Source organism: Chionomys nivalis, chromosome 6, assembly GCF_950005125.1.
Source record: "Chionomys nivalis chromosome 6, mChiNiv1.1, whole genome shotgun sequence".
NCBI classification, from domain to species: domain Eukaryota; kingdom Metazoa; phylum Chordata; class Mammalia; order Rodentia; family Cricetidae; genus Chionomys; species Chionomys nivalis.
In genome coordinates, this window is record NC_080091.1 from 42451723 (window position 1) to 42479288 (window position 27566).

Genomic DNA, 27566 nt, shown 5'->3' on the forward strand with positions numbered 1-27566 from the left:
GTTTTAAAATGGTGCGGCTTTTTTTTCTGCCGCTATTGCTGAAACAGGAAATCTCTCTATGGCACGTCCTAGCAAACAGCAAAAAGTTGTGTTAAATTCTCTCTCTCTCCATTTTTAAGTCCTCTCAGGTTTTACGTGGAGTTAGTAGACCACATTGGGCAGCCACTCTGTAGTAAAAGGAGCAGCAGGCCGCTTCCCGCCGCCTGGCTCCCAGCTAGCTTTACCCAAAATAATTACACGGAAACTGTATTCATTTAAACACTGCCTGGCCCATTAGTTCTAGCCTCTTATTGGTTAACTCTCACATATTGATTCAACCCATTTCTAATAATCTGTATCGCCACTTCACTGTGGCTTACCGGCATGCGTCTAACCAGCGTCCATCTCGGAGAGAAGTGCCATGGCATCTTCCTGACTCTGCTTTCTTTCTCCCAGCATTCTGCTTGGTCTACTCCACCTATCTAAATTCTGCCCTATCAAAAATCCAAGGCAGTTTCTTTATTTAACCACTGAAAGTAACACATAGACAGAAGGACCTCCTACTCCACACAGTCCTCGGTCAACCTCTCCGGTGCTAAAATTAGAGGTGGATACCCCTTCAGAGGCATTGCTAACAGTATGAACATGCTACTGGTCACTCTGAATAACGTCACTCCCTGTAGCCTGTGTCTAAGAAGAGCATGAGGCTAATCCCACTCCTCCAGTACAACATCTGGAACTTTTGCTGCACGCAAGCTCCAAGGCTAGATTTTTTTTCTATAAAATAGTTTGAGTTAGTGAAGTGTATTCTCGGTCATCAAAATATTCACATAATGGGGTTTTGGATCAGCACAGGTGTGGGAAGAGTGACAGGCACATACTGTGACATGCCATGTTCAGACACAGGGCTGAAGATCTGCTGGGAGCTGTGTGGTCGGCTGATCCTACTCTTGCTGTCTTTCACTTTCCACAATTCATTCACCTTAACTTTTCAAAAAGAAAGGCTCTTTTCAAAAACTGAGGGAGAGAGGGAGGGGTAGGGAAGGAGGGAGGGAGGGAGTGGGAAGGGAAGGAGGGAGAGAGAGAGGGAGGAGTCACTCATGTGAGAAGGGAGGGAAGGGCTGACTTGAAGATGGGAAGGAAGAGCCCAGACCTCACATTTTTATTAATAAAATATGAGAGACCCCTGTCCCCACACGGCTGCTTTCTGCCACACAGCTGTCGGGTGAGCAGCTTTCTCTTCCCTCTGAGGTTCATCTGGGGCAGGGGCAGGGATTTCAGTTCCACGGTCCTGGCCCAGCTGCGTTGGTTACTGCTGGAAGTAAATGAAGAAGGTCCGGATTTCCTTGGGGTACACAGTGATGATGGTGTCTCCTGGTGACTTGGGGTGGGAGGTGGGGTGGCCTGGGGAGGACAAGGAAGAGTCTGTCTGTTTGGCTCTTCCTCCTGGACTCCCCTTGCACCACAGCTGCTTTCTACAGTCTGCTAAGGCTCCCTCGTGGCAATGCCTTTGGCTCACCCCTCCTCCTAGGATTCTTGTTAAAGTGGGCTTTACCATTCAGCTTTTCCTGGGCCACACTGAAGGGCAGTGTACTGCCCACCAGTCTGCTTTCCCTGTGGGGCTGCATTGAACATCTAAGGGCCGAGTGGGACCATCTGAAAAAAATCTACCCTTACCTTACTGTTCTATTCAAGGTTCCAGCCTTGGCAGGGAGCCTCTTTATGGGCATGCTCCCTCCCTGCATGACTGACATACCCCCAACTCTCCTACACAGACACACACACGCACACACATATGCATACACACATATGCATATACACACACATATGCACACATATGCACATACACACATGCACATACACACATACACGCACGCACACACATATGAACATATACACACACCTGCACGCACACACACACACACATGCACACACATACACGCACACATATGCACAGCACATACCCTGTGTGGAGCCTGGCAGGAGGGGACTGAGACAAAGCTATTGTTAACCTAATCTGATAAGTGGCAAAGGCTATAGATTCAGAGAGGGAAAGTAGCCACACAAGGCCACCCAGCACGTGGCAGGTCTGTGTGGTTCCCCAGCCTGGCAGGGGTCCCAAACCTCTTAGGTGGCCAGTCTTTGTCCTCCAGTGCCAGCGCTGCAGCATCTGCTTGTCCCAGGTCCCTGTGAGTGAGCGTTCCTCCACAGCTACTACGGACCCTAGTCCTTGAAGGGCTACCTGTAGGGTAGAATCAAAAGGAGGGGTGGAGACTGTTGATGTCCCAGATCCATGAAGCTCATTTAACCCAAACAGAGGGATGGCCACCAACAGTGACTCGGTGCCTCATACAACTGCCTCATTTCCTCTGGAAGGGCAGGTTGCCAACCTGTTCCCAGTTGAAGGAAACTAAGACTGGTGGTGTGTGCCTCCCTGGAAGGTCTGCCAGATGAACAAGCCCCACATGGGGACAGATACCTATGTGGGCAGGTGCCTGGAAGCCTGCAGAGATAGCAGGCACTGTGCCCACACCATTGCCCCCAAGCCTCTGTGCACTCTTTAGAGCCAAGGACTGGTACCTCCCCAGCTTTGCAGGTAGGGAAACTGAGCCCCAGAAGATTGGAGGAGCTTGATCGGTGTGTGCACATGGACACAGACCTTCAATTCTCTGACGCTAAGTTTCCTTTGCCAGAAAGTTCAGGGAGAACTGGTTGGTTTTCTGACGACACAAATGATTTCCATGTTATTTGAAAGGTTCTGCAATGGACTGAGGAAGTGGCTCAGGGCGGGGAGGTAAAGTGCCTGTTTTATCTGTAACTCCAGTGATGGGGATGAGGGCAGAGAGACAAGAAGTTCCCTAGAGCTCAACGGTTAGTTCAGCTACCCAGTGAGCTCCAGGTCCAGTGGGAGACCCTGTCTAAAAAAACAAGGTAGAGCAGCCAGGCAGTGGTGGCTCACACCTTTAACTCCAGCTCTTGGGAGGCAGAGACAGGTGGGTTTCTGTGAGTTCAAGGCCAGCCTGGTCTACAGAGTGAGTTTCAGGACAGGCTCTAAAGCTACGGAAGAACCCTCTCTCAAAAGATAATAATAAAACAAGGTAGAGAAATGAAAGGATGGCACCCTGACATTGAGCTCTGCTCCCCACTGCACAGAGCCACACATGTAAGCCACATGTCCTACCCCTCAAAAGGTACAAAAACATGGAAGACCCAGATGTGGCCTGTGGGAGAGCATCTGTTGAGAGTCCAGCATGCCTCATCTCTGAACATGCCCAGTAGTCCTCTGGCAAAGGTGTAGCTGGGGATGGGACTTCAGACAGAGTTGCTTTCCCAGGAGTACAGCGTTCTTGGAGGCCTGACTGGTCTGGGGTGGGGTAGCCATGGGCGGTTTACCTTGAGGTCCACTGTCGCAGGCTGAGACAGCGTTGGGTCCTCCCCCTCTTCATACAGGTGGTGCAGGCGAAGCAGCACACGCTGCAGGTTGACCTGGGGCTTCTTTTGGGGGCCTGTGGGGATGGACAGGGCAGTGAGGACCCCCATCAAGGAAGCTCAAAGCTATAGTCTTGATCTGGCACTTCATAGTTTAGACTCCATTCCACATCTCAACTTTCCTGCAGGGACAGCAGCTGCCACTTGGACCAGCGGTCATTTGCCCATGGTCACCTGGCGCACGGGCAGCAGAGGCAGGATTCAAAGGGGGCTGTGCCAACCCTGGACCTCTCACATATTCAGGGGCTGAAGCGCGCGTCCTCATTCCTATAGTGGCCATCTTTGGGCCTGTCCACAAGTCCTCCAGTTCCTCACTGTCCTCTCTGGGGTGTGACCACATGGCTTGTGCAAACAAAGTGAGCACAAGAGATGTGTTGCTTCCTAGCGGGTGTTACCCCTGATGCCTGCTTCCCTTCTCATTGTCACTACCATCTATGGAACTCAGACACTGGGGACCTAGCACCCTGAAGGGGCATCTTCTGAGTGAATCAATGAAACTCCTGATAGGCAGTCAGGCTGTCTCAGTTCTGCGGGTAAGTGGAAACGTAGGGGCTGCAGGAGGACTGTCTGGAAGAAGCGCATGATGGTTGATCTTGACTGATAGCTTGACTGGATTAAGAGACACCCAGGAGATTGGCATAGCACATTCTCTGTGTCCTCCGAGCAAGAGGATCAGCCTAGGTGGGAAGACCTACCCTGAATGCCGCCATCTTCCCATAGAGGCCCATGTGGAATACAAAGGGAAAGGAAAAACGTGAAGAATGCAGAATGCAGAGCTCTCTCTCTCTCTCTCTCTCTCTCTCTCTCTCTCTCTCTCTCTCTCTCTCTCTCCCACAAACGCACTGGGCTGCTGCTCTGCCACATGCTGCCTGCTGTGAGGGGCTGAAGTCTCCACGGCTGTGTGCTAAATCAGCTCTGTCTGTCTGAGTTGATTTTCTCAGGTGTTCTGTCACGAGATAAAAAAGTTGACTAACACAGATATCAGCATGAAGCAGCCCTCAGGGCTGGGCAGCATGCGGACCACTGTCTGGGGGCTGCGCGGCATCTATCTGCAGAGTTCTGTGACTGGTCCTGGGCTGGGGGCCAACCACCCTGCCCCAGATAGCTGATTGACTCCACCCCTCTGCAGGTGCCAGATGAGGGGACTGGGACCTGGTAGACTAGGGGAGGAGTCACCCTGGTGGGCTGCCTCACCTCTCCGAAGGTTCTTCAGTTGCTGGGCATGGTTCCTGCTGTAGTTCCAGCCGGGAATGCTGAGGGTCTGCAAGTGCAGGTTGGGGGGTAATGCCACAGCCTGGGGGTTCTTGGGTCCTGCAAGGTAGACAGACAGTGAGGAGGGGCTTCGGAACCAACTCCCTTAGACACTCAGCTTTCCACGTGGGAGCCTCTGCCCCTTCTAGTCCACTTGACCTTGTGCAACCCACAGCACAATGATCCTGACAATCCGGTCTCAGCCCCCTGTTCTACCCCCCCCCCCCCGCCCCAGGCATGTGCTGCCCCCAGGCTGCTCTCTCCACATCCAGCTGCGGAGTTTACACAGCTTAAGACATGGAGGGACGTTAACTTGCCATCTGGTCACTTCAGACTCCAGAGGAGACTAAGCCCCAGAGAGGGACACATTTGCTCACACCCACACACAAGCCTACACAAGCCTGCTTTCTATTCTGAATCCAGAGGGCTCCCTTGCCCCTGTCTTCGCCACCTATCGGTCCCCCTCTGACCCGATCCTTCCACGCTGACTTTCAACAGGTGCGGCTCCCTTCTCATCATAAGTCATAAGGACTGGCCAAGGCCTGGGTCGTCTGACTCAGGGGGAACAAATAGGATCAGTCTGGTCTAGAAAGCCAAAGTCTCAGCTCCTTTGCATGCTGTGAGGTTTGGATCTTCTGTTTCCCATGTGCTAAAAGCTTTGTGCTCAGACTGTGGGCTACTGGGGTGGTAGAATGTTCTAAGGTGAGGCCTCTAGGAGGAAGTTAGGTCACTGGATTTTGCTCCAGGCCCTTCCTCTCCCTCTTTGCTTTTCAGCTGTCAGAGATGAACAGGTTTGTGCCCTGTATTCCCCACCATGACGTACCATGCCGCCAAAAAGCAACAGAGACAAGTGACCACAGAGTGAAGCCATGAACCCGAGAGCTCAAAGAAAACCTCCTTGCTCTTAACTTGGTTATCTCAGGAATTCTTCGACAGAAACAGGCATCTGATTTACATGGTGGGAGACAGCTGTTCTCTGGGAGAAGCCAAGGAGTTGTCTAGCCCTGTCCCGGAGGAAAGGTGAAGAGAAAGGGGAGGAGGAGAAGACAGACAGCTCCGGTGAGAGGAGGGATGGCCTGTGGGGTTCCAGGTCATGAGCTCAAGTACAGCTTTGTAGTAAATTCTCCTGTGGCCCTCAGGGATTTTGAGAGAGAGAGAGAGAGAGAGAGAGAGAGAGAGAGAGAGAGAGAGAGAGAGAGAGAGAGAGAGAGAGAGAGAGAGAGAGAGAGAGAGCAAGCTCAGACACACTGAATCTTCACCTGCATCAAAGATTCTAGCCACCAGGGGGAGCCCATACCTCACATGGCCATCTTCAGGGTGCAGTGTGAGGACAGAGAGTGGAAGGAAACCCTGCCAGGAACACCTGCTCTCTGGATACCCACAACAGTTCTGCCCTCTCCCTCAGCTCCTCCTCACTCTAGTTCCTTCCCCCTCCTTCCCTTTTCTTTCTCTCTTTTTATTTTTTTGAACATTTAAATATTTATTCTTTCTTTATTTTTTATCTTTCTTTCTTCTTCTTCTTCTTCTTCTTCTTCTTCTTCTTCTTCTTCTTCTTCTTCTTCTTCTTCTTCTTCTTCTTCTTCTTCTTTTTTTTGAGACAGGGTTTCTTTGTGTAACTCTGGCTGTCCTGGAACTCACCCTATAGACCAGACAGGCTTTAAACTCAGAGATCCACCTGCCTCTGCCTCCCAAGTTCTGGGATTAATGGTGTGGGCCACCATCACGTGGCTTTCTCTCTCTTTTTAAGAGAAGGTCTTACAATTTAGATCAAGATGGCCTTGAACACCAGCACTCTGTGACTGTTTCTGCATCTGACTCCTGGTGAGAGAGAGAGAGTTTCATGCTCTCTCAAGCATAAGGTTTCAGGCCCTTGGTAGCATGCTCCAAACAAATGTTCTCTGAATAAGTGCTCCACAGCCATTCTCAGTCAGCCCAAGAACTCCCGCAGGACAGACACTGCACCTTACACACTACACAGAGGAGACATTTCTTGCATGAGTGACAGCCGCCTGCCTTCTTCCCGATGCATGGGAAAGATTCTTCCTGAAAAACCAAGCATTTTAATGCAAACTTCTGCGAGCAAGTAGGAAGCACACAGAGCCACCTGCTCCCCAGGCCCTCGAGTCTGCAGAAGCTGTGCCGCAGAGCCCTTTAAAAATGCAGCACTAGCACAAATGGATATCAACATGTAGAAGAATGAAAATAGACCCATATCTATCACCGTGCCCAAAACTCAAGTCTAAATGGATCAAAGACATCAACATAAAGACAGCCACACTGAACCTCATAGAAGAGAAAGTGGGACGTACACTTGAACGCATTGGCACAAGAGACCACTTCCTAAATAGAACCCCAGCAGCACAGATACTAAGAGAAACAATTAATAAATGGGACCTCCTGAAACTGAAAAGCTTCTGTAAAGCAAAGGACACAGTCAACAAGTCAAACCAACAGCCTACAGAATGGGAAAAGATCTTCACTAACCCCACATCAGACAGAGGTCTGATCTCCAAAATATACAAAGAACTCAAGAAATTGGTCATCAAAAGAACACATAATCCAATAAAAACAAAATGGAGTACAGACCTAAACAGAGAACTCTCAACAGAATCTAAAATGTTCAACATCCTTAGTCATCAGAGAAATGTAAATCAAAACAACTCTGAGATTCCATCTTATACCTGTAAGAATGGCCAAGATCAAAAACACTGATGACAACTTATGCTGGAGAGGTTGTGGGGAAAAGGGAACACTTCTGCATTGCTGGTGGAAATGTAAGTTGGTACAACCTCTTTGGATGTCAGTGTGGCGATTTCTCAGAAAATTAGGAAACAACTTTCCTCAAGACTCAGTAATACCACTTTTGGGTATATATCCAAAGGATGCTCAATCGTGCCACAAGGACATGTGCTCAACTATGTTCATAGCAGCATTATTTGTCATAGCCAGAACCTGGAAACAACCTAGATGCCCCTTGACCGAAGAATGGATAAGGAAAATGTGGTTCATTTACACAGTGGAGTACTACACAGCAGAAAAAAATAACTGACAGCCCACCCTGATTCAGTCGGTCTTTAGGTCTTTAAATGGCATGATGCTAAGAAAGAAAAAGACAGCAGGGAAGGAGCTGCAAAAGGACTGAGGGAGGAGAGAGAGTGCAACAGGTGTGAGTCATCAGCTCTGCACAGACTAGCAGAGTGAGCTTAAGGGAGCCACTGTCAACACTCAGACTCTGAGGGCCCTTCCGAAGCTGCCCAGCAAGAGGCCACCACCCCGGGTGGGCGCATCCTAGGTAGCAGTGATGCTCACCATGAATGGGGGCCTCTTCATCAGTTAGTTCTGTGAGCAGCACGACAGGTCTGTGCTGCAGTGCCACCCCACTCCGCGGGCGCAGGGCAGTAGCGATGGGTTTAGACCCCAGCAGAAGCCAGAGCTCCGAGTGCACAACGGAGGTGTCATTCAGCGTGAGGTTGTAGTTCAGGTTCCAGGCCAGGTTGTTCCACAGCCGCCGATGGAGCATTACCTGCAGAAATCATCTGAGGTCCTTCCGTGCCCCTGACCACACTGTTGGGCCCATGGGAGGGCAACCAGGCCTCTCTTACCTCCACCTGACCACTCTCTTGACTGGAGACACCATGTGCTCGCTCTGCCAGCAGCACCAGCCTGCTCTTGTCATCTTCGATGAAGGCTGACTGTACCATGGGGTAGTAATTCTGCAGACGCAAGTGCCACCCAGTGGCAGCTTCAGTACAGGGTCAGGCAAACACCAACTGTTCCCTAGACACAGTGGCACAGCATCCAGACTGCTGCTTCCTAGCCATGCAGCCTGACTGATGGGACTCTAGGCCCCTGCTCAACACACAGGGCATCAAGAACGACCCCTGACAAAGCCAAGAGGAAACAAGGGAACAGACAGGTCTCAGAACTGGCACTGTCAAGGTGCAGAGCCCATAGGGCCTTTGCAACAGCTTTCCCAAGAAGCCTCTATTGCTATGAATAGGTGCTTAACAGGGGCAGGAAAAACACACTGGGGCACAGCACGGAGCTGCTGCAGGCATACCCGGGCGATAGGGTTGCTCTTGAAAGCCTTGTAGGGCCTCTGCTGCATCTGGTAGCCATTGTTGTCAGAGTAGAGGATTTGCTGGCTGTTTAGGTCACTGCTGGTCCTCAGGATGGCCTCACGGTTCAGCTCCAGGGGGCCCACGCGGTACTGCTGCTCTATCCGTTGGCAGAGCAGTTCCCCAGAGGGGCTCGGATGCACATGGGCCAGACGAGAGTGGATTGCATAGATGTAATCCTGGTCTGTTATATTCCTAGGAACGGGGCACAGAAGAGAGTGCTGTGGGGCCTGGCTGAGGCTCCTTCCCTCATACAGGAAGCTAGGTGCCAGGAGGCAGCTATATGCAGGTGGACACTGGCAGTTCTGGACACAGTAACTCAGAGGGAGGACTATGGACCCTGTGGAGATTTGTGCAAGCCCTGGATCATTCGTGGAGTAACAAAAGCCCCTCTCCCATGCTTTGACTCAGGTAGCAACAAAATGACTGCTCAGGCATACCCGAGAACCACAGGTAGAAGAGAGCAGTTCTCTCATCCAGTTATCACTGGTTAGCCACGGGCCAGAGTCATGTCCAAGTGCACGGACAGGCAGACATCAGCTGTCCCCTAGGCACAGTGACCCACCCACTCCTGAACCTTGCAGGGGCTGTGGGCCCTCCCAGGGGAAGCACCTGTAGAAGTACTGCCTTATGTCCGTTGCCAGCCGGCCCACCACCATCTCCATCCCCACTGCTTCCCAGGCAGGCTTAGCAGTATCATTTGGCGCAAACAGGTAATTGTCTGAAATGGGGCCCTGCTTCACATCTCCGTTGGCGTGGTACTCCAGGAACTCTTGGGTCATGAGCACTGTGTGGTTGCTCTGTCTGCAGGGGTGAGGGGAGAATGGTTAGTGTTATCCTCAACAAGATCATTCATCTGCAGCAGAGCTGTGGCCGGGGATCAGAAGTGAAGAAAACGCCCTGGAAGAGCCCGAGGAAGTTACCAGAGCTTCAGGGAAAATCTCTGGTCCCACACAGGGCCAAGGACTGTCAGGTGAAGTCACAAGAGGGAGGTGACATGCAGGCTGCCATCAGGGAGCACTATTCCCAGACTGCTACTCAGTCTGCTATTGGTCCAGGAGCCACACTAGTGCAAGAGTGGAGTTTTGTCATTGCCGACCTAAGCCATCCTGTGTCATAGGCCAGAGATACGTCACGCCTTAAAGTCCCTTGATCCCTAGAGGTGTGGGTGAATGGGTGAACGAACATGGGTGGGTAGAATCCTAGTTATAAGTATACACAGATGCACGGTTAGTGGCTGGCTGGCTCAGCGGACAGACGGACAAATGAGGGGTGGTGAGTGGGAATAAAGGGTTTAAAGGCCCTTTGTGTTTAAACAGCAAAACTATTTCGGGAACAGCAACTCAGTTTCTGTAGTTGAGAGGTGGACCCCATGAGCACTACTCATGGGGTCCCCTAGTCCCCCTTTGTCTATGGGTCAGGACTCTGGAATGAGATGGTTGGAGTGGTCTTTGTGCAGTGGCCCAGGTTCTCCTCTTAAGGAACACAAGAGCAGGAAGCGGTCTTCCCTCAGGAAGGTGAGCACACTTCAGAGGCAGTGCTGGCCTCAACTTACCTCTCCTGGATACTATGTAACATGTTGGTTTCCTGGTCGAACAGCAAAGTATAGCAGTCGTTGGTCACAGGCACCAGGAACCTGCCTCCCTGACTAGTCTGGTTCCTCAGCTTGAGACTATACTTGAGGGTGCTGGCCATGGGGGTGGTGTGGGTATCTGCCTCGTCCGCACGGGTGCGCCTGACTTTGTAGTGCCGGTAACTGAGGCCTGGGATGGTGGCCAGGATAAGTAGGTCATAGGCCAAAGGGTCCTTTGTAGAGTTCTGAATCTGCAAGCCAGCAGCATGGGAAGGAAGTCTTCTCAGTCACCCCATAAGCCCCGCCTCACACTCCCGGGAACAGGAGGTCACCATCCACCCAGGCAGTGATGTCCTTCCACCTCTGGAAAGATTCCCATGACATCTTCACCAGCTTTGGTTTTGCTCTCTGAGACAACCCCCAGGCCTGACAACCTTCTGGGGCCCTTCCTTCCACTCACTTCTCCTCTGCATGTCTTGCCCTTCCCTGTCCTGGCAGAGGGAAGGGTGGAAAGCGGACTATGTGACCCATACTGAATGTCTCAGGAACGCAGCCTAGGTCCCACCCCAACATTGGCACCTCTGTTAAAGTTCCCTTTTCAGAACTGGAGAGATAGCTCAGCAGTTAAGAGTACTGGCTGCTCTTCCAGAGGTCCTGAGTTCAATTCCCAGCAACTACATGGTGGCTCACAACCATCTGAAATGAGATTTGGAGCCCTCTTCTAGCCTGCAGGTATTCATGCAGACAGAACAATATAATAATGATAATAATAATATATATAATAAACAAATACATCTTCTTTTAAGTGCCTCTTTAAGATGCCCAGAGCCTTTGCACAGGCAGAATGCACAAGGTTACCAAGTGGCAGACAGCAAACCCCCTCCAGCAGGACTTCTCTCCCATACCTGTGCTGACACTGGGTGGCCCAACTCATCGGTGACGCTTACATTGGGGAAAGCGACAGTCAGGGTGACAATGGTGGTGATCTTCCAGGCCAGTGGGTTGTACACAGAAGCAAAGTATCCCACAGGCCCTTTGTCTACAGAGAGAACAGGTGTCACTTGAGAGCCCCTGATGCTTTTGGGCACTCCTGGATAAGAGGGAAAATAAGGTAGGCAAGACCTGGCCTTCCAGAGCCCCTGGGGGATTAGGCGCACGACTCCAAGGCTCTGAGTGCCCCGGTCAGCACAGGAGGCTGTTGTGATGTGGGTCTGGCTCCCTTTCTGTTCCATCTCTTAGGCGGTGATTCTTGAACACACTGCTCAGTCTTCAAACTCCCTCCTGGGCCTTGCTGCCCCCTCTACCTATTCACTCTGGTTCTTTTCAACCTACTCCCTGCTCAGGGAAGCCTACCTATGTGCTCATGCCCACCTTAGCGCCCCACCTAGCACTGATGCCACAACCCAAGTTCTTCTCTTTCTCCAAACTGTCGCTCCTATCAGACTTGTGTCTCCTGTGCTAGCCCTGGGCAGAACCTACAGGCCGGATTGGGTCACACACAGAGAGATGGAAGGGCAGGGGCACGGGGACCTGGGGCCTTGCCCCTGGCTGCTCACGATGTCCCTAGTTTCAAACCTAAACATCCCAGTTGTATGACGGGTCACTCTACACATGTGACACCTGATGGACAAAGAGGCTGGGCCACGGTTGTCCAGCTGGGCTGGAGAGGGAAAGCCGGGACCAGGCAGGGCTGGGCCAGAGAATGTAGGCGGAGCACAGTGTGGCGGGTTCGAACTCTGGCTCTTCCTCACCCTAGCTAGTGAGGCTGAGCTGAGCCACAGCCCCTCTGAATCTCAGTTTCTTCAGTTCAAAAGTGAGCCTCCCTCTCATAGACTATGCAAGGCATTAAATGCCCACGGGGAACATTCTAGACTCAGAAAGCTCTCAGAACTCATTAGTAGTTCTTGCTCAGTCCAACTGAGCCAGTGGTCCATCCTGGATTCCAGGATGAGGAAAGAGGTCCAAAGCACTGAACCAGCTGGCAGGATCACTCCATGGTACTGGGATTACAGGGCCTCAGGCTCATGTGAGGGTCTGGTATCCACCCCTGCCCCAGGGCCTCTCTATTACACAGTTCTGGCCATCCTGGAACTTGGTATGAAGACCAGGCTAAACCTTTGAACTTACAGAGAGCCACCTGCCTTTGCCTCCCTAGTGCTGGGATTACAGGTATGTGCTACTACTCCTGGCCCCAGATTCTTTTCAAGACAAAGCCACTGCGTCCCTGCAGGGGCCTGGCTTACCTGTGTCAGACACTGGGGACCTGTCCAGGGCAATGGAGGCCATCAGCTTGCGTACGCCCAGAATCCCCATTCTGAGATGTTCCACGTACATGTTGCTCACCTTGGGGGACTCAGTGCCTGTGATGGCGTCATGGTGCTGGACCTGTTGCCATCAGAGTCAAGAAAGAAGGCTGTCAAACTCGGTCCTGGGAGGTACCTGCTCTCCAAAATACCAGGGGAGCAGGTAAGCATCCCTCCCATCCTACAGATGGGAAGCCGAGGCAAGAGGCTAAAGAACTGGCCCAGCTTTCCCTGACCTCATGGAATACCCTGCCTGAGTGCTCCTGGCAGAGCCCCAGCTTCCCCTCTGTCTATCATTATTTTCCCATGTGTGTGCTGTAGGGTGTGATGCTCCCACTGCACCAAGGAGAATGGGACGATGCTCCCACTGCACCAGGGAGAACGGACCCTCCCTTTTTGCTGAGCAGGAGACTGCGATTCCCCGGCGGAAACCACACATTCTACTGATCTGACACCCAGGAAAGCCTACCTGCTTCTTCCCAGCACATCTCCCAGAGATTTACTTCCAGGCGTCTGTAAAATGGCCTGCCTGATTTGTGGGTTCAAAGACTCATACAGCTCTTTGGCATCTGTAACCCCACAGAGTCTGGGCATCTGTCACCTCAGTCTCCTCTCTATGTTATCATGTTTGGTTTAAATAAACTGTACAGCCAACGGTGAAAAAAAAATGGCCTGCCTGACTCTGGAGGGGTGACAAATGACAGACTTCTTATGTCTCCACTTCCCCATGAGTACAGGGGAGGGAGGCAGGCAGGGATGGCCGCCATGTCATTCCATCGCCACGCCATCCTGTGGGGTGGGTATGCAGATAAGAACTGGGGCCCAGGGAGGGAAAGTCCTGAGTCTGAGGCCATAGGCTAGGCTGAGATTTGGATCTGTGCAGGATACCAACGCTATTCTACTCTCCATTCTTTGTAAAGTCAGCACTGAAGCTTAAGAAAGCTACTCCCTTAGTGCCTTGAGACCTTGGGTCCAGTTGTGGCCCAGTTGCACAATGTACCAGCCTTGAGACCAGAGGGGACTTCAGTTTTCTCTCCATACAGTGGAGCCTCTAGTCATGGGGAGACACATACCACACCTGAGAGGACCCAGTCTCGCTGAAGCCTTCCGGGGACTTTACCTCAGACACAGCCCAGCGAAGCTGTTGGAGCTGCTGCAGGGCCCACGTAGGGTCCACAGTCCCATGGGGCTCCGGCCACATGTAGCGTGTGAACATGGACTCCCCAGCGTACAGCATGCTACTGGCTTGCCTCGCTAACCCCTTCAGGGTGCTGCGGGATGTGTAGAAGCCGGTCCAGGCCTGCTGTGGTTCTGGGAGGTAAGTACATGCAGTGAGGCTGAGCATCTAGCCCACGGTGCTGAGTGTGGACCTGGGAACAGCGAAGGGTGCTAGGGCTGCCTGGTCACCTAGGGAAGCATGCACCAAGATCTGTGGCTCACCCAGAGAGACCAGGACCTAGGGTTTCTAGGCAGGATCTGAGGCTTGATGGGAACCTCAGGCTAGGCTGGGCAGACTGGGGACAAGGTAGGTGCTGCAACCAGAGCAGAGGCAGCCACCTCTTTTGGAAGGTAGGTCTCAGGCAGACTCTTGTGATTTTTGTTTTCTTGCCTCTTCCAGGTCTAGCTTCCTCTATTTCCTAGTCTTTCCCAGGACCAGGACCAGACTCCAGCTGAATGGTCACAGGGCCCCAAGGAAAGGCCACAGGTGGGTAGTCAAATAGCACCAGCAAAGAGAGTGGGCAGAAGGCTAGGGATTCACAGCAACTCTGTTGCCCAAGCTGTAAGTCTGGCACCACCCACACACTGACTTGTATATGTACCAGGCCACCTCCACTCAGCCAGGCACACATGACATACCCACTCCCACGACCCAATGACGCCTAAGTGAGATCTCTCCCACCTGGACTCTAGTCTCACAAAGCACACACCATCCCGCTTTTGTTGTGGCCGTGCCCACATTCCTGCCCCCTTCCCCTCCATGTCTGCAAACCACTGCATGCCTGTGTGGTATAAGGGGCCTGAGGTTATAGCAGCTAAATCAAGGGGGCAGGATAACCCAGGCCTGTGTGTGCAGGGTCTTGGGAAGGGAGGGAATTGGGAGAAGGGAAGGAACCTTCACGGGGGTCTCCTCTCCTATCCCTTTACTTGTGTGTGACTGTGCTCTGGTCTCTGAGAGTTTCTGCTCAAGTGTGCCAGTCAGCACCCTACTCATGTTGCCTGAGCTTCTCTATCTGGGCAAACGCATAGCAGGGCCATAGGGCCCCTCACAGGTGGTGACATACGCAGCAAAGAGATTTGCGTTTTGTTTCTGGCATTAGGGATGGCACTTACACGTTCTATGTGCTAGACAAGTGCTCTACCACTGAGTTGTACCCCAGCCCCACAACAAAGACACACAAAAAATTACTCTGCCATTGTTCTGAGGCAGGGCCATAGAGCGGGCGAGGTACTTTCTACATGCCCTGGCTCTGCTGGAAGCTAGACAGAGGAGATGGGCCTGTTTGCAGTAGCTGCCAGCAGGAGGGGTGAACTGGCCTGGTGGTGTTGAAGCTGGGTGCCTTCACTATATCATGGAGCATGGAAAGCAGGGGTGGGATGAGTCATGGCCTCTGCTCTCGATGGTCACATGGACACAATGGCACCATCAGTGTCTGTCCTATGAGGCTAGATGGGTCCCAGACTTCATCCAGCCTGGGACCAGAGGCTGAGTGCTGAAGCCTGCTGAGGCCAGGCCTGAGGACACAGGTAGGAAACAGATGACATCCCTTGCAATGACAATGACAGAATAGAGCAAGAAGAAAGTGTGGCTGCTGGCACACAGGGGAGGCACTGGACTGCCTGCATCAGTGCGAGCAGGGGCTGCCCAGGGAGGAGCATGTAGAAGAGTGGGCAGAAGGGCACTCCCAGGAGGGGGCCCTGCGACTGGACAGGTGTTGAGGTGGGAAGAACAGGTGGGAATCAGCCTGGCACCCCTCTGCCCCCAAGCCCACGCTGAGCTAGAAGGAAGAGCTCTACTCTGGATACCAAGTTGCCCCTCAGCCTCCTGAGGCTCATACCTGAAGAATAGGGAAGGAAGTCACGGTGGTCATGGGTGGCCCAGGTCATGTTGAAGGCGTGTAGGGCTTGGAAGTAATCTCTCAGTGTGGCGTACTGCACTGAGACGCCGTACTGGGACGTGCGATTGTTGATGTACTCCAGCAGGGGGTCCATGTTATCAAACTGCACCGAGGCATTGAAAAACTGCTTGTCACATCCCTGCAGCACAAAGAGCAGTGGCCTGAATCTCTAAGAGCCTTCGGAGGCCTTGCCCAGGCAAGAAGCCTTATCACTGCCGTTCCTGCAGCCTACCCACCCTCCTTGGCCAACAAGGACGCCAGAAACACTCCTAGAGCGGTCAGGCCTTTCCTAAGTAACCATCTCTAGGTCTAATTGTGATAATGTGATCACTATTGCATAGACCTGACTCACGCATCCTGACCACAAGCAGCAGTGGATTAGGAAGGCAGGCTGTGGGTCACCAAGTCCATAGAGAATGCCATTCCTTTCTATTTGCTAAGTAGCTGTGTGGCCTCAGGACAATTCTATAACCTCTCTGGGCCTCAGATCCCTGTTGCAAAATGAATTTCAGAAATGCCTTCCTCTTGGGTCTATAGGTGCCAGTTAGATGGATGAGACAAATACCCCACAGAGCAATTGGTGCCTTAATAAAGGTTAGTGATGATGACGGGTATTCCTGGGCCTCATGGCAGGTAGCACTGTAAACCCGTAGCACAGAGGAGCAACCTGAGGCAGGTAGAGCTGAGCAGGCCAGTCTGGCTTTGGTCCTAAATAATATGAGTGGTGGGAATGGAGGCCGCTATGGCCAGGAGGTTACCTATCAGCCTGGAGGGGCAGCAGGGCAGGGTGGAATGGTGGGTGTGGCCAAGGGGTCTGCAAGGAAGGAGGGAGCATTGAGAACCAGGTGGAGGTAGGCTAGATTAGAGTCTGCCTCCATGCATGCTGCTCCTGCCATAGGGCCACACCCAGGCTGCAACGAAGGACACCCAAGTGGAGCATGCCATACCCAGGGCCAGAGGACATGGGGAGTCCGGAACCACGCGGCCCTCTGTTTAACATTGGCCACCAGGGCTTCAGCGTAGAGGTGGATGTTGGTTGGGGTGACGGGCTCACTCATGTTGGGATACACGCCATCTGGGGGCGGGTCCGGGAAGACAGCTACACCATTCCAGTAAAATCCAGACCTGAGGGAGGATAGAGGCCCAGCAGGAGAGACTGAAGCAGAGGCTTCAGCTGAGTGTGGTTTGCCAGCAGGATCGTGTGAATATCACTTCAGGGCCACACGGAGCCAGCTGCCTTGTCTTCCCACCACGAATGGGGATTGAATGAACTGCCTTGTCTTCCCCACCACGATAATCCAATGGGGATTGGACGAGGGTCACCTGTACCCTGTCTCCTGTAGGGCATTACCTTGCTTACCTGAGGCCAGGGTAAAGATTCATCTTGGGTACAAAACTGCCCCAAATATCAGGAGTTAAGATAAAAAAAATTGTATTGCAATTAAATAAAAATTAAAGCTGGAGTGATGGCTCATATCTGTGGCCCTGGCGCTTACCAGGTCAGAAGAGGAAGGCTTACACAAGTTCAAGGCTAGCCTGGGCTACAGAGGGAAACTGCATCAGGAAAACAAAAACCTGGGGCTTTTCAGTAGTACAAAACATGGCTTCGTAGTCCCGAGTCAGCTCCTGCAGAGGACCTGAGTTTGGTTCCCAGCACCTACATGGAGACTCACAAACACCTGTGACTCCAATTTCGGGGATCTAGTGTCCTCTGCAGGCACTAGTGCATACACATAGATGCAGGGAAAACATCCCAGACACATAAAATGAAAATAATGAATCTGAAATACACAAAACACACACACACACACACACACACACACACCAAACCAGAACCACCCAAGCAATCAAACAATTAAAAAAAAAAAAAATCTCCTCTCAAGACCAACCCCGAAATCTGATGAGAGCAAACATCAGAGGTTTCTATAGCAACAGGGTTATCTCTAACAGGTTCTCCAGGTCTCTAGGCTCTGGAGAAGTTCAGGAAGTGCCACCTCTGTTCATGCCATGCAGCTCTAGGTGGCAGTCATAAGATCCTGGGCCACCTGCCTACAGGGCCAGGCTACCTTTGCCAAGCCCTGTCTCTCCTTGGTAAGCAATGAGGCAATGGGAGGAGTAACAGAAATAATTTGTGGCACCGTGCCTGGCAGAGCAGCCTGCTAAGTGGCAAGCTCCCATCTCCTCTCTGCTTACTTTCCACTCCCAGGCGGTGAGCAGCTCACATGAGGACCTGCAGGTGCACGGGACGGAACTAGAGTCTGAACCTGGACCTGCCAGACTTCAGAGCCCAGGCTGTCTGTTGTCAAGGCAGGGATCTCTTCAGCACAGGGTGCCTGACAGTTGATTCCATGAGACAGTGTGGTCTGTGCTGTGGTCCTGCCCCTTTCCGTTCCCGACACCTGTACACGGTGACTGATCCCTGAGAGGGGCGAGGACCTTGGGTTACAGGTTTAGCTAACTGACTTTCCAGCTGACCCCACAAAGCCAGGCCAGCCACAATGTCCCCACATCTGAGAAATCCTTCATCACCCCTGGCCCAGTGCCTTTCCCTGGAACTCAGCTCATTCTTCAAGCCAGATAGACAGAGGCAGGGAGCTGGCTGGTCACTGTGGCAAGGGACAAATCACAAGGAAGCAGGGAGGAGAGCTGGAGGGTGAAGAGGCGCTGCAGCACTGTGAAGGGAACCGTGAAAAAGGAGGCCTGGTGCTGGGGTTCCTGGATATCGGCTGGCTCAATTTTCTCACCTTGGAGATGAGAACGGCTGAGGCCTGGAGCAGGCAGGGTCCCACTAAGACCAAGTGCAATGTCCCTGGAGTGTTATACCAAAACCTCATCCTTGGGGCAGGAGAGGGGGCTCAGCAGCCGAGAGCTGCTCTGTCAGAGAACCCAGGTTTGGCTTTCAGTACCCACACTGGGAAGCTCACAACTGCCTGTTAACTCCAGTTCTGGGGTAGGCGGTAGGGGTGAGATCCAACACCATCTTCTTGTCTCCATGGGCACTGCACACACATGCTGCACATAAACTCATGCATAAAAATAAATAAAAACTATTTTAAAAAACCTTCATCCTGTATGTGTGTGTGCAGATGTGCATACACCTGTGTGTGCATGCATGTGGAAGTCAGAGGACAATGCTAGGTATGACACTTTGGGAGCCATCTCTACTTACTGAGATGTCTCCACTTCCCTTGGCTTTTGGAGTAGTAAAGTGGGGTTCTATCAGCACCCTCATGCTTGTGAGGCTTGGACTTGGGAAAACTCATGAGGGGATACTGCTAAAAAGCTGCTTCTGATCCACAGGGTTCAGGGCCTGCACAGTTGTTCCCAGGAGCAGACATCACAGACAGGCAGGGCAGCTGCAGACAGGGGTACCTACCTGTTAGAGAAGGAGATGTGTGAGGGGGTGCAGTAGCTATAGTGGTCCATGGTGTGAGTGAAGATCTCCTGCTGCTCCAACAGGGATGGGGACCCACGCCACACGAACTGCAGACCCTGCCAGCCAGGGAGAACCGTGGAGGGACAAGGGTCACACTTACTGGTGCCCTGGTTCTCTTCCCTCCACCCCCTTGCATCTCTATGGCATGCCCACACCTTCAGTCTGTCTCAGAGGCCCAGGGACAGGGCTTCCATCACCTCCTCTCAGGCAGGCACTACCAGGGCCGCCTGTAGCTGTGAGATCAGCCTTCTGGAGCTGTACATGTCCCCCCAACACCTGCTCTTCAGTGCCAGCTCCACCAGGTCAGGCCTCAGAGGAGCTCACTCTGTTCTGCTTGAAATACCCACAGCCACGGAGAGGTCACTACTGTGCATTCCAGTCTCAGATGGCATAAGACAGGCTTGGGGTTCCGCTCAGCACTGCTTGGGGACCCTGGACAAGCTCTCAGGCCCATCTATGACCTGGTTTCTGAGTGAAAAACAAGGGGAAGGTACGCTCAGGACTCTAGAGCCACCCACAACATCTGTGAGCTCAGGTTTAGTGCCTGTGCTTTGTGGGTGACAACCAAGTGTTCCTGCATCCCACAGCTACCTGTGTGTAACTTTAGTGGCCAGCTCTACCACTGCTCCCTGGGTAATCTTGCATGGGACACCTTTCCCTCCTTTTCCCTCTGGAGCCTTACTCTCCCCGGCTACAAGGCAGGGTAACTCTGCCCACGCCCTGCACAAATACGCTCTCTCTGTTAGCACAATGGCACTCCGTGTAGAGTGGGTGGGTCAACATGATGCCATCAGAAGGCTCCTAACTGGGGCTGGAGAGATGACTCTATGGTTACAAGCAGATGCTGCTCTTTCAGGGACTGGAATTCGATTCCCAGCAGCCATGTCAGGCAGCCACAACTGCCTGTAACTCCAGTTCCAGGGCATTTGACCCTCTGACTTTTCTACACATAATCCACATACAGGTACACTCACGTGTAATTAAAAATAAAATAGATCTTAAAAGGAAGAAGGATCTTAACACAGACAGACTGGTGTCCGGATGGAAAGGGGTGGGCGGAGCCCAGTGGCCGAGCTTTTGCTGAGCATTGCAAGGTGGTCCCAGCTGTGATCTTCTAGTGCCAGTAGAAGAGACCAGACCAGGGGAAAGAATAGGGAGGGGAGAGAAAGGAAAGAGAGGTGAGGAGGGGAAGGCAGTGGGGAAGAGGGGAAAGAGGGGGAAGGAGAGGAGATAAAGGGAGAAGAAAGGCTGTTTAAAGAAAAGTATGGGGTGGGGGCATAGACAGAGCACACCACAGCAGGGATGTGAGGAGAAAATGGCCAGCTGCATGCCAAGGAGAGAGACTAGGGCAGACCCCAAGCCCAGCCATTAGGACAGCAGCCTGCCCTTCCCCATGACTCCACATGTACATTGACCCAGCACCTACAGCCTCTAGAGGTTTGAGGGTACAGGGCGGCTGCTCAAGACTCAGGTGCAACTGACATCCCACCTCTTAAACAGGTCCAGGGTTGATGGAGGTGCTGGCTGAATGCAGCTGACACCAGGCCCGGCCCTTCCTAGCCCAGAGTCAACCCACTGTAACTGCTTGTGTGTGATGTCCCCAGCTGAGCTCTCTGCCTGTCCCTCTAGGCCTTCATCCACATTTCCAGAATGCAGCTCAGCTCCAATCCCCATGGATAGTCCTAGGAAGGAGCTAGCCCAGGCCCAGCTAAAGGGCAGAAAGGCCCAGAGGCAGGAGGTTACTCTTGGAGGCACCTACAGGAGTCAGGCTGGAGTCAAGCAGTTGCTGCAAAGCCCAGTGAAGAGCAGGAAGGTGGGAGGAGGTGACAGCAGGGAAGGCGTGGGATGCACCTGGGCTTCCTGCATGGCATCCTTGAGGTTGTAATCAATCCGGGAGATGAGATGGGCGTTGAAGCCTGCCAGGGCAAACAGGGTTGGGGTCGTCGCCGATGCACCGAAGGGGTCCACATGCCAGGAGAACTGTGGCCGGATCCCAAATGTCTCATAGAGAAAGCCATGTCCTTCTGCAAAGACAGTGGTCACAGAGCTGGGCTGGCCAGGGTGGCCTTTCCCACCACACTCACCCTGGCTCTCTGGGTACCATGTCAGTTCTGAGGCTGAGCAGGTCAGGAGGGCAGCAGAGCACGGTTTTGATCTCAACTCTTAATGGAACACATTGAATTCAATTCACCACCAGTCTCCAGATGGACAGTTCCTGGGTTTCCGCACATTCGTACATACCACCATTCAGTTCCAGAACCTTCAATCTTGCAAAACTGAAACATAACTTCCCAGACCCCAGCAACAGTATCCTAGATGTCTCTCTTGATCTGGTGGCATTAGGGACCTCTTGTAAGAGGAACCTCATGTGTCTGACTCATTTCCCTCAGGACTAGGTGAATGAACTTCCTGTCTCCAATGATGTAGCAGGGCCTGACACCCTGAGGGCAACTCCAAGGGACCTGGAGCTTCTCATCCAGAAAGTGGGCATACGAAATGCTCACTGTTGGATGTTGCTAAGTTTGGGGGTAGTTTTGTCACAGAGCAAAGCACTTTGGGCCAGACTCATCCAGCCATTTGTCTACTCAGACATTATCCAGAAGCCACCACAATGGAATAGTCACTAGGTTCAGAGTTATAGGAGAAGAAACTCAGTGTGCTGAATGAACCACTGACTATCTCTCCCAAACCTTGTCCCAAGTGCTACCCAATGGGTTTGTAGTCTGCAAGGCAAGAGGGTTATACAAGGACTCAGTGACCCCCTAGGCCTGGGACTCTGACTGAGACCCAGGCGGTGCCCGGAGTTGGAAGTGGAATAGTAAGCCATAAGCAAGGTTGAGGCACAGAGAACATGGATGGTCAGGAAGGGCAAAAGGGATGGAGGATGCTTGTGGTCTGGTGGGTCGGCTGTGCAGAGCGGGTAAGGGTCAGGCAGACGGCATGGATTAGCACTGTTCTCCCAGTGGGGCAGGCTGGCATGTGCAGGAAACAGGGCAGATGGAGCACGGGGCTGCATGGTCAATGGCAGCATGCTGGGGCCAGGTAAACTCCCTAGACCACTCCCATACTGGCAGAGCCCTCACTGTGGTGGTGAGGACGCTTTGAGTCTGAGTGAGAGGCATGCTAACTGCCTTCCACAAGACATTTCATCTTCTAGTTGACAGGACTACAGAGCCAGCTCAACCAATGATAGCTAAGTCATGAGGCTGTGACTTTTCCACGGCCCAGGGAATACGCATATGCAACCCAAAGCCCAGCTCTGTGCAAACAACAAGAAGAGGAAGTGCACTCAGGAGCCACCAAGGAGTCGTCCCATGCCTCCCTTCAATCCCATCAATGTTGCCCTGGATTGCCTGGTGCAGCTTGTTCAAATCAACCCTACCGCTCTAATGTGCTAAAGTTTATCTTCCAAAAGCATGGATTATGAAGACGATAACATGTGGGTTAATAAGCTTGGTGGGCCTCAAGTGAAGATCTCCTCCTTATTTCAAAAGGGAGACAAGAAATGTGCTAAGACCTTTACAATATGTTGTGGTATCCCTCTGCACTTTCCCAGGGCAGCTGGACCCATGCCAGAGTGCAGAGATCATGGAACCTGCTGCTGTCTCGAGGCCCTGAGACTAGTACTGGCTATTGGCCCTTGATGGAGTCATTTCATTTACTGGGTCTCAGTTTTTACAACTCTATTTTTAAGGTTTACTTTACAAAAAAAAAATATGTGTATCTGGTGGATAAGTATACATGAGTGCAGGTTTTCACAGAGACCAGAAGAGGCATTGGATGCCCTGGAGCTGGAGTTACAGACAGCTGTGAGCTTCCTGGTGTGGATTCTAGGAACTGAACCCAGATCCTCTACAAGAACAGCAACTGTTCTTAACCACTGAGCATCTATCTCTCCAGTCCCTGGGGTCTCAGTTTTCACATGTGCAGAATGAGACTAAGAGTCCCAGGGCATCTCAGTCTCCGTGAGGACTGTGTGAGCCAAGTACCTCACCACAACTGGAGGTGACGGCAGGGAGAAGGGACACAATGGTGCGGTTATAACTAGGGGTAGTGATGGCCTGCCAGTGGGAATGGTGGCGAGATAGTGGTGATAGTGATGATGGTGATAGTGGTGATGGTGATGGTGGTGGTGGTGCTGGTGCTGGTGGTGATGGTGGTAGCGATGGTGATAAGGGTGATGGTGGTGGTGATGGTGATAGCGGTGATGGCGGTAATGATGGTGACAAGGGTGACTGATGGTGGGAGTGATAAAGGTGACGGCGGTAGTGGTGGAGACAGTAGTGGTAGGGACGGTGCTGATGACAATGTTGGAGGAAGAGCGGTAGTGATGATGGCAGTCATATCGGTGATGGTGATGAAAGCAGATAGCACTCATTAAGGAACTATATATTCTGCTTAAAGTACTTCATCTGAAGTATCCAGCTGAATTCTCTCAAGAGGCAGGTATTCATATCAAACTAATCTCTCAAGGAAGAAACTTGGGTTTGATGATCTGTCCCTTTCCTGAAGCCAAGGTCCACGGGGCCATGATGGTCCTAGGTCACCTGACTCTGGACCCCCCTGCTCAGGTATACCCCTCACTGTTTCCCTTTGCCCAAGCACTCTGTTCAGAGAAGCAGGCAGAACTCAGGGCATGGAGGCCAGACATCCACTTCTACCTACTCCAGGCCTCTGCGTGATAGGGAGAGTGACAGCTACGGCTTGAGTAGGAAATACCCTACAGCAGTAGTTTTCAACCTCTCTAATGCTTTACTACAGTTCCTCATGCTGTGGGGACCCCCGACCATGAGATTATTTCATTGCTACTTCATTATTGTAACTTTGCTACTGTTACGAATCATAACGCATGCATCTGATGTGCGACCCACAGGTTGAGAACCACTGCCCTTTAGACTTATCTCCCAGGGGCTTGAGGCCCATGTGGGAGAGGTTGGAAATTTCAGGATGCAGGGCCTGACTGGAGAATGTAGGTCACTAGGGCAGGTCCCCTTTGTCTCTGGTTCCTTCCTCTCCACCATGAAATCAACAGTGTCCTTGTCAACACAGTCCTGTTGTCCACAGGCCGACAGTCAACAGAGTCAGGGACTGTCGGCTGAACTCAAAAACTGTAGGCCAAGCAAATGACTTAACTGCTTTTCTCAGCTACTTTATCAGCAATGATAAAAGAAGACAGTACAGCAGCCAAACCTGTGAGCTGTAGGATCTGGTCATCCAAGTGGGTCACAGCCTCGTCATGCATGACCTGGCCTCCGAGCACAAACTCCAGGCGTCCTTCATCCAGGAGCTGGCGGACCTGGGCACAGGCAGGCAGAAGACAGTCAGGTCATGGGTACCAAGCATTTCTCAGGGGCTTTCATGAAACGCCCACCCTGGCTCACTCCACAAAATCAGAACACTGTCCCTGTCCTCAACATCCAGAAGCACACAGCCCACGGTAGCTATCTGAGACCCAGATCCAGGTCTGTAATCATAAATGTGTTTTTAATTTTCAAATAACTTGAGACTTAAAAAAACATGCAAGAGCAGAGCAAAATGCTTCCTCATACTCTTCCCTAGAACCCCTCGGTGGCAACAGCTCTGGACCCTTCTACCGAAATACTTCTGTGTCTATACCCTTTCTCTACTTGTCTGAAGCACTTATGGTGAGTCAGCTGCAGCCTGCTTTACTCTGAGCACTTTTGTGTGTGCCTCAGAGGAATGGGGGTGATGCTAACCCCAGTATTATCATTCATTCCAATCAGGAAACAGAATGCTCAGACTGTATTGTGCAATGTCCACACTGCGTGTGAATTTCCAAGTGTCCCACCAGTTTCCTGTCCTGGCACACCCATTCAACCAAGGGCCATCTGTCACTGTAAGCGGTCACTTTTCATTCAGATTCTTTCATTCAGGGAAAGGCTCCTCAGCCTGTCTTCTTTGGTGTCTGACAACTTAGAGGGAGACAGGCCAGTTGTCCTGGTTTCAGTGTGATCTTGCTGATGAATGTATGTCAGATAAATGAACACAGGGATAAGTAGAGAAAAATCATGGGCACGAGAGTGGGCAGTGGGCTGCCAGGGTATTTGTATGATGTTTTTGGCTTGTGTACCCCAAACCACCCACTACATATGGGGAGCTGTCCAGCTATTGGGGATTCTGCACTGAACACAGCAGACAAAATCCTGGCCTCCAGGGAACCGCACCAGTAGATTCCTACAGAGGGCTTTACCCAAAAGCCACGCCCCTCACAGAGAGTTGAAGACAGACCCCACTGGAAGAGGAAGGCTCTAAAGTCCGAGACCCCTGTTTCAACACCACACCTGTTTATTTATAAACTGTAAATCCTTGAGGCTGGTGCCAGACCACCTTCGCAAGTCTACATGACAATCTCCACATCTTGTATATGCAAGGAACCTCAAACATGAGGTTATGCACCATGCATGACTTGACAGACTTGATGAGACCCCCAGTCTAGCCCCAGTAAGACCTAGAAGACTCCTGTTAAGCCTGCTTGGTCTTCTAAGCTCACATGCAGTGGTTGTTCAGAAAGGGGAATGCAGTCAGGCAGTGGTGGCACACGCCTTTAATCCCAGCACTTGGGAGGCAGAAACAGGTGGATCTCTGCGAGTTCAAGGTCAGTCTGGGCTACAGAGAGAGTTCTAGGACAGTCAGTGCTATACAGAGAGACCCTGTCTCAAAGAAAAGAAAAGAGGTAAGAAAGAAAAGCAAAAGAAAGGTGAGTGCTGGGAAGAACACGAAGAGTTCCTAAGTATTGTTCCAGGTGTTTCCTCAGACTCATTCTTGGCATGAGCTGTCTGGTGGGGCGGGGGGGGGGGCAGCTATCTCATTTTATAGAAGAAGAAGCCATGGCTTACAGATGCCAGTGGCAGGACCAGGCACAAACCTGCCCAGGATTTTTGGTATTGTGTGACACTAACTGCCCCTGAGCCACAAGGATCCCAAACACAGCCAGGAGGGGCAGGAGAGAGTCAGTGTGCGCAAATAGGGTAGGGGGCAAGGTTCACCTGGGAGTTGATTCAACACCAACCCCCATGACTCTTGGGAAGGAGTGCTGGCTTGTGGGAAATTTTTTTCCTCCCCGAAAACAGACAGAAAAAGAAAATATTACATTACCCTCTCTCTGGGCAGTGTCCCTGACCACAGCCATCCCCCGCCACCCCGCGCCCCTTTTTCACAGCTGGCATGTCCGGAACTCCCTATCTAGTCTGGGACTTTCACGTGACACCTGGGATACCTGGGAACCCATAGCTTGCCATCCCCTGTCATTACCTTACCTGGTGTTTCTGCTTCTCAGAGGCCACACCATCCCACCACAGCCGGAAGAACTCTTGCTCCACAGCGATGAAGCGCCGGTGCTGCCTGCGGGTCAATTCTGCCACCATAGTAGTGTAGACATTGGCTGCATAGGCCCGCATGCTTTCCTGAGGAGGCCATCACAGCAGCTCCAGAGAGGCCGAGGATGGTGGTGAGCCCAAAGGACCAAAGAGAAGATCCAGAGACCAAGTGTCCTGGTACCTAATAGCCCCCAGTGCATCCAGAGTAGGAGTAACCACTCTCTTTTCACAGATGGGGAAACTGAGGCAAAGGACGGAAAACGCCGCCCTGTCCAAGGTTCTGAACAGAAAGAACCACGAGGTTACAGGCCCAGCGCCAAGATTAGCTGGCTGGCTGGTGGTGTGTAGAGGAAGCTGAACTAGCTAGCCCCTGTGTCAGCACCACAGAGGGCCAGCCCACTTCCCAGTAGTCAGCTGACATTCACCTGCTTGGAAGTCAGCCCCACCTTATGCTACCCCAGGTCTACTCCCGAGATTGGTTACCTGCCAACCCACACTTTGGGGACACACTCCCCTGCCCTGACTTTTGCGGGGACCATCCAATAAGATGTGATACCAGGACTCCGAGGCAGGAAGTGGCCAGCCAGACCGAGGCTGCGGCTCAGACAGCAGGGACCCAGGGTGGAGGCTGGAGCCCAGGCCGCCCCGCTTCCCGGCTGAGCCGTGCGTCCCCTGCAGGAGGCAGTGACTGTGCAAGGGGCTCAGGAACGCCCGCCACTTACCTGGACCGTGTAGACCCAGCCCACGTCCATGTGACTGTGGGGCACCACGAAGGCCTGGATGGGGCCGGCCGAGTGGGCCGCTAGCGGCCGCAGCAGCAGCAGCTGGCAGAGCAGCGGCAGCCAGCGCAGCGACCCCATGTCTGGGCAGGCGGGACGCTGCCCGGGCGGCTGTCCCGGGCGGAACGGCCCACTTCCGGGTCCGTGGAATGCGGTGTCCCCTGTCGGTGGGAGTGCGCGAGCGC

The 27566-nt window shown here is 52.4% G+C and overlaps 1 protein-coding gene across 5 annotated transcripts; it reads right to left on the minus strand.

The window, feature by feature from the left end:
* Positions 1-296: 296 nt before the first annotated feature.
* On the minus strand, positions 297-27566 carry Man2b2 (mannosidase alpha class 2B member 2). Of its 5 annotated transcripts, none has more exons than XM_057772330.1 (19): positions 27325-27566; positions 26543-26689; positions 24456-24561; positions 21117-21289; positions 19206-19321; positions 16777-16954; positions 15770-15968; positions 13834-14024; positions 12654-12795; positions 11316-11449; positions 10393-10661; positions 9450-9641; positions 8780-9032; positions 8322-8432; positions 8029-8242; positions 4663-4779; positions 3373-3485; positions 2104-2221; positions 297-1383 (listed from the first exon to the last, which is right to left on the minus strand). In XM_057772330.1, exons 1-19 carry the CDS (start codon positions 27460-27462, stop codon positions 1289-1291), a joined length of 3006 nt encoding a protein of 1001 aa, XP_057628313.1. In that variant the 5' UTR covers positions 27463-27566; the 3' UTR covers positions 297-1288. The 5 variants fall into 5 exon arrangements, with proteins under 5 accessions (XP_057628313.1, XP_057628314.1, XP_057628315.1 ...); XM_057772331.1 differs by having other exon boundaries at positions 298-1383; positions 26543-26882; positions 27325-27456; XM_057772332.1 differs by lacking the exons at positions 24456-24561; positions 26543-26689; positions 27325-27566 and having other exon boundaries at positions 298-1383; positions 21025-21162.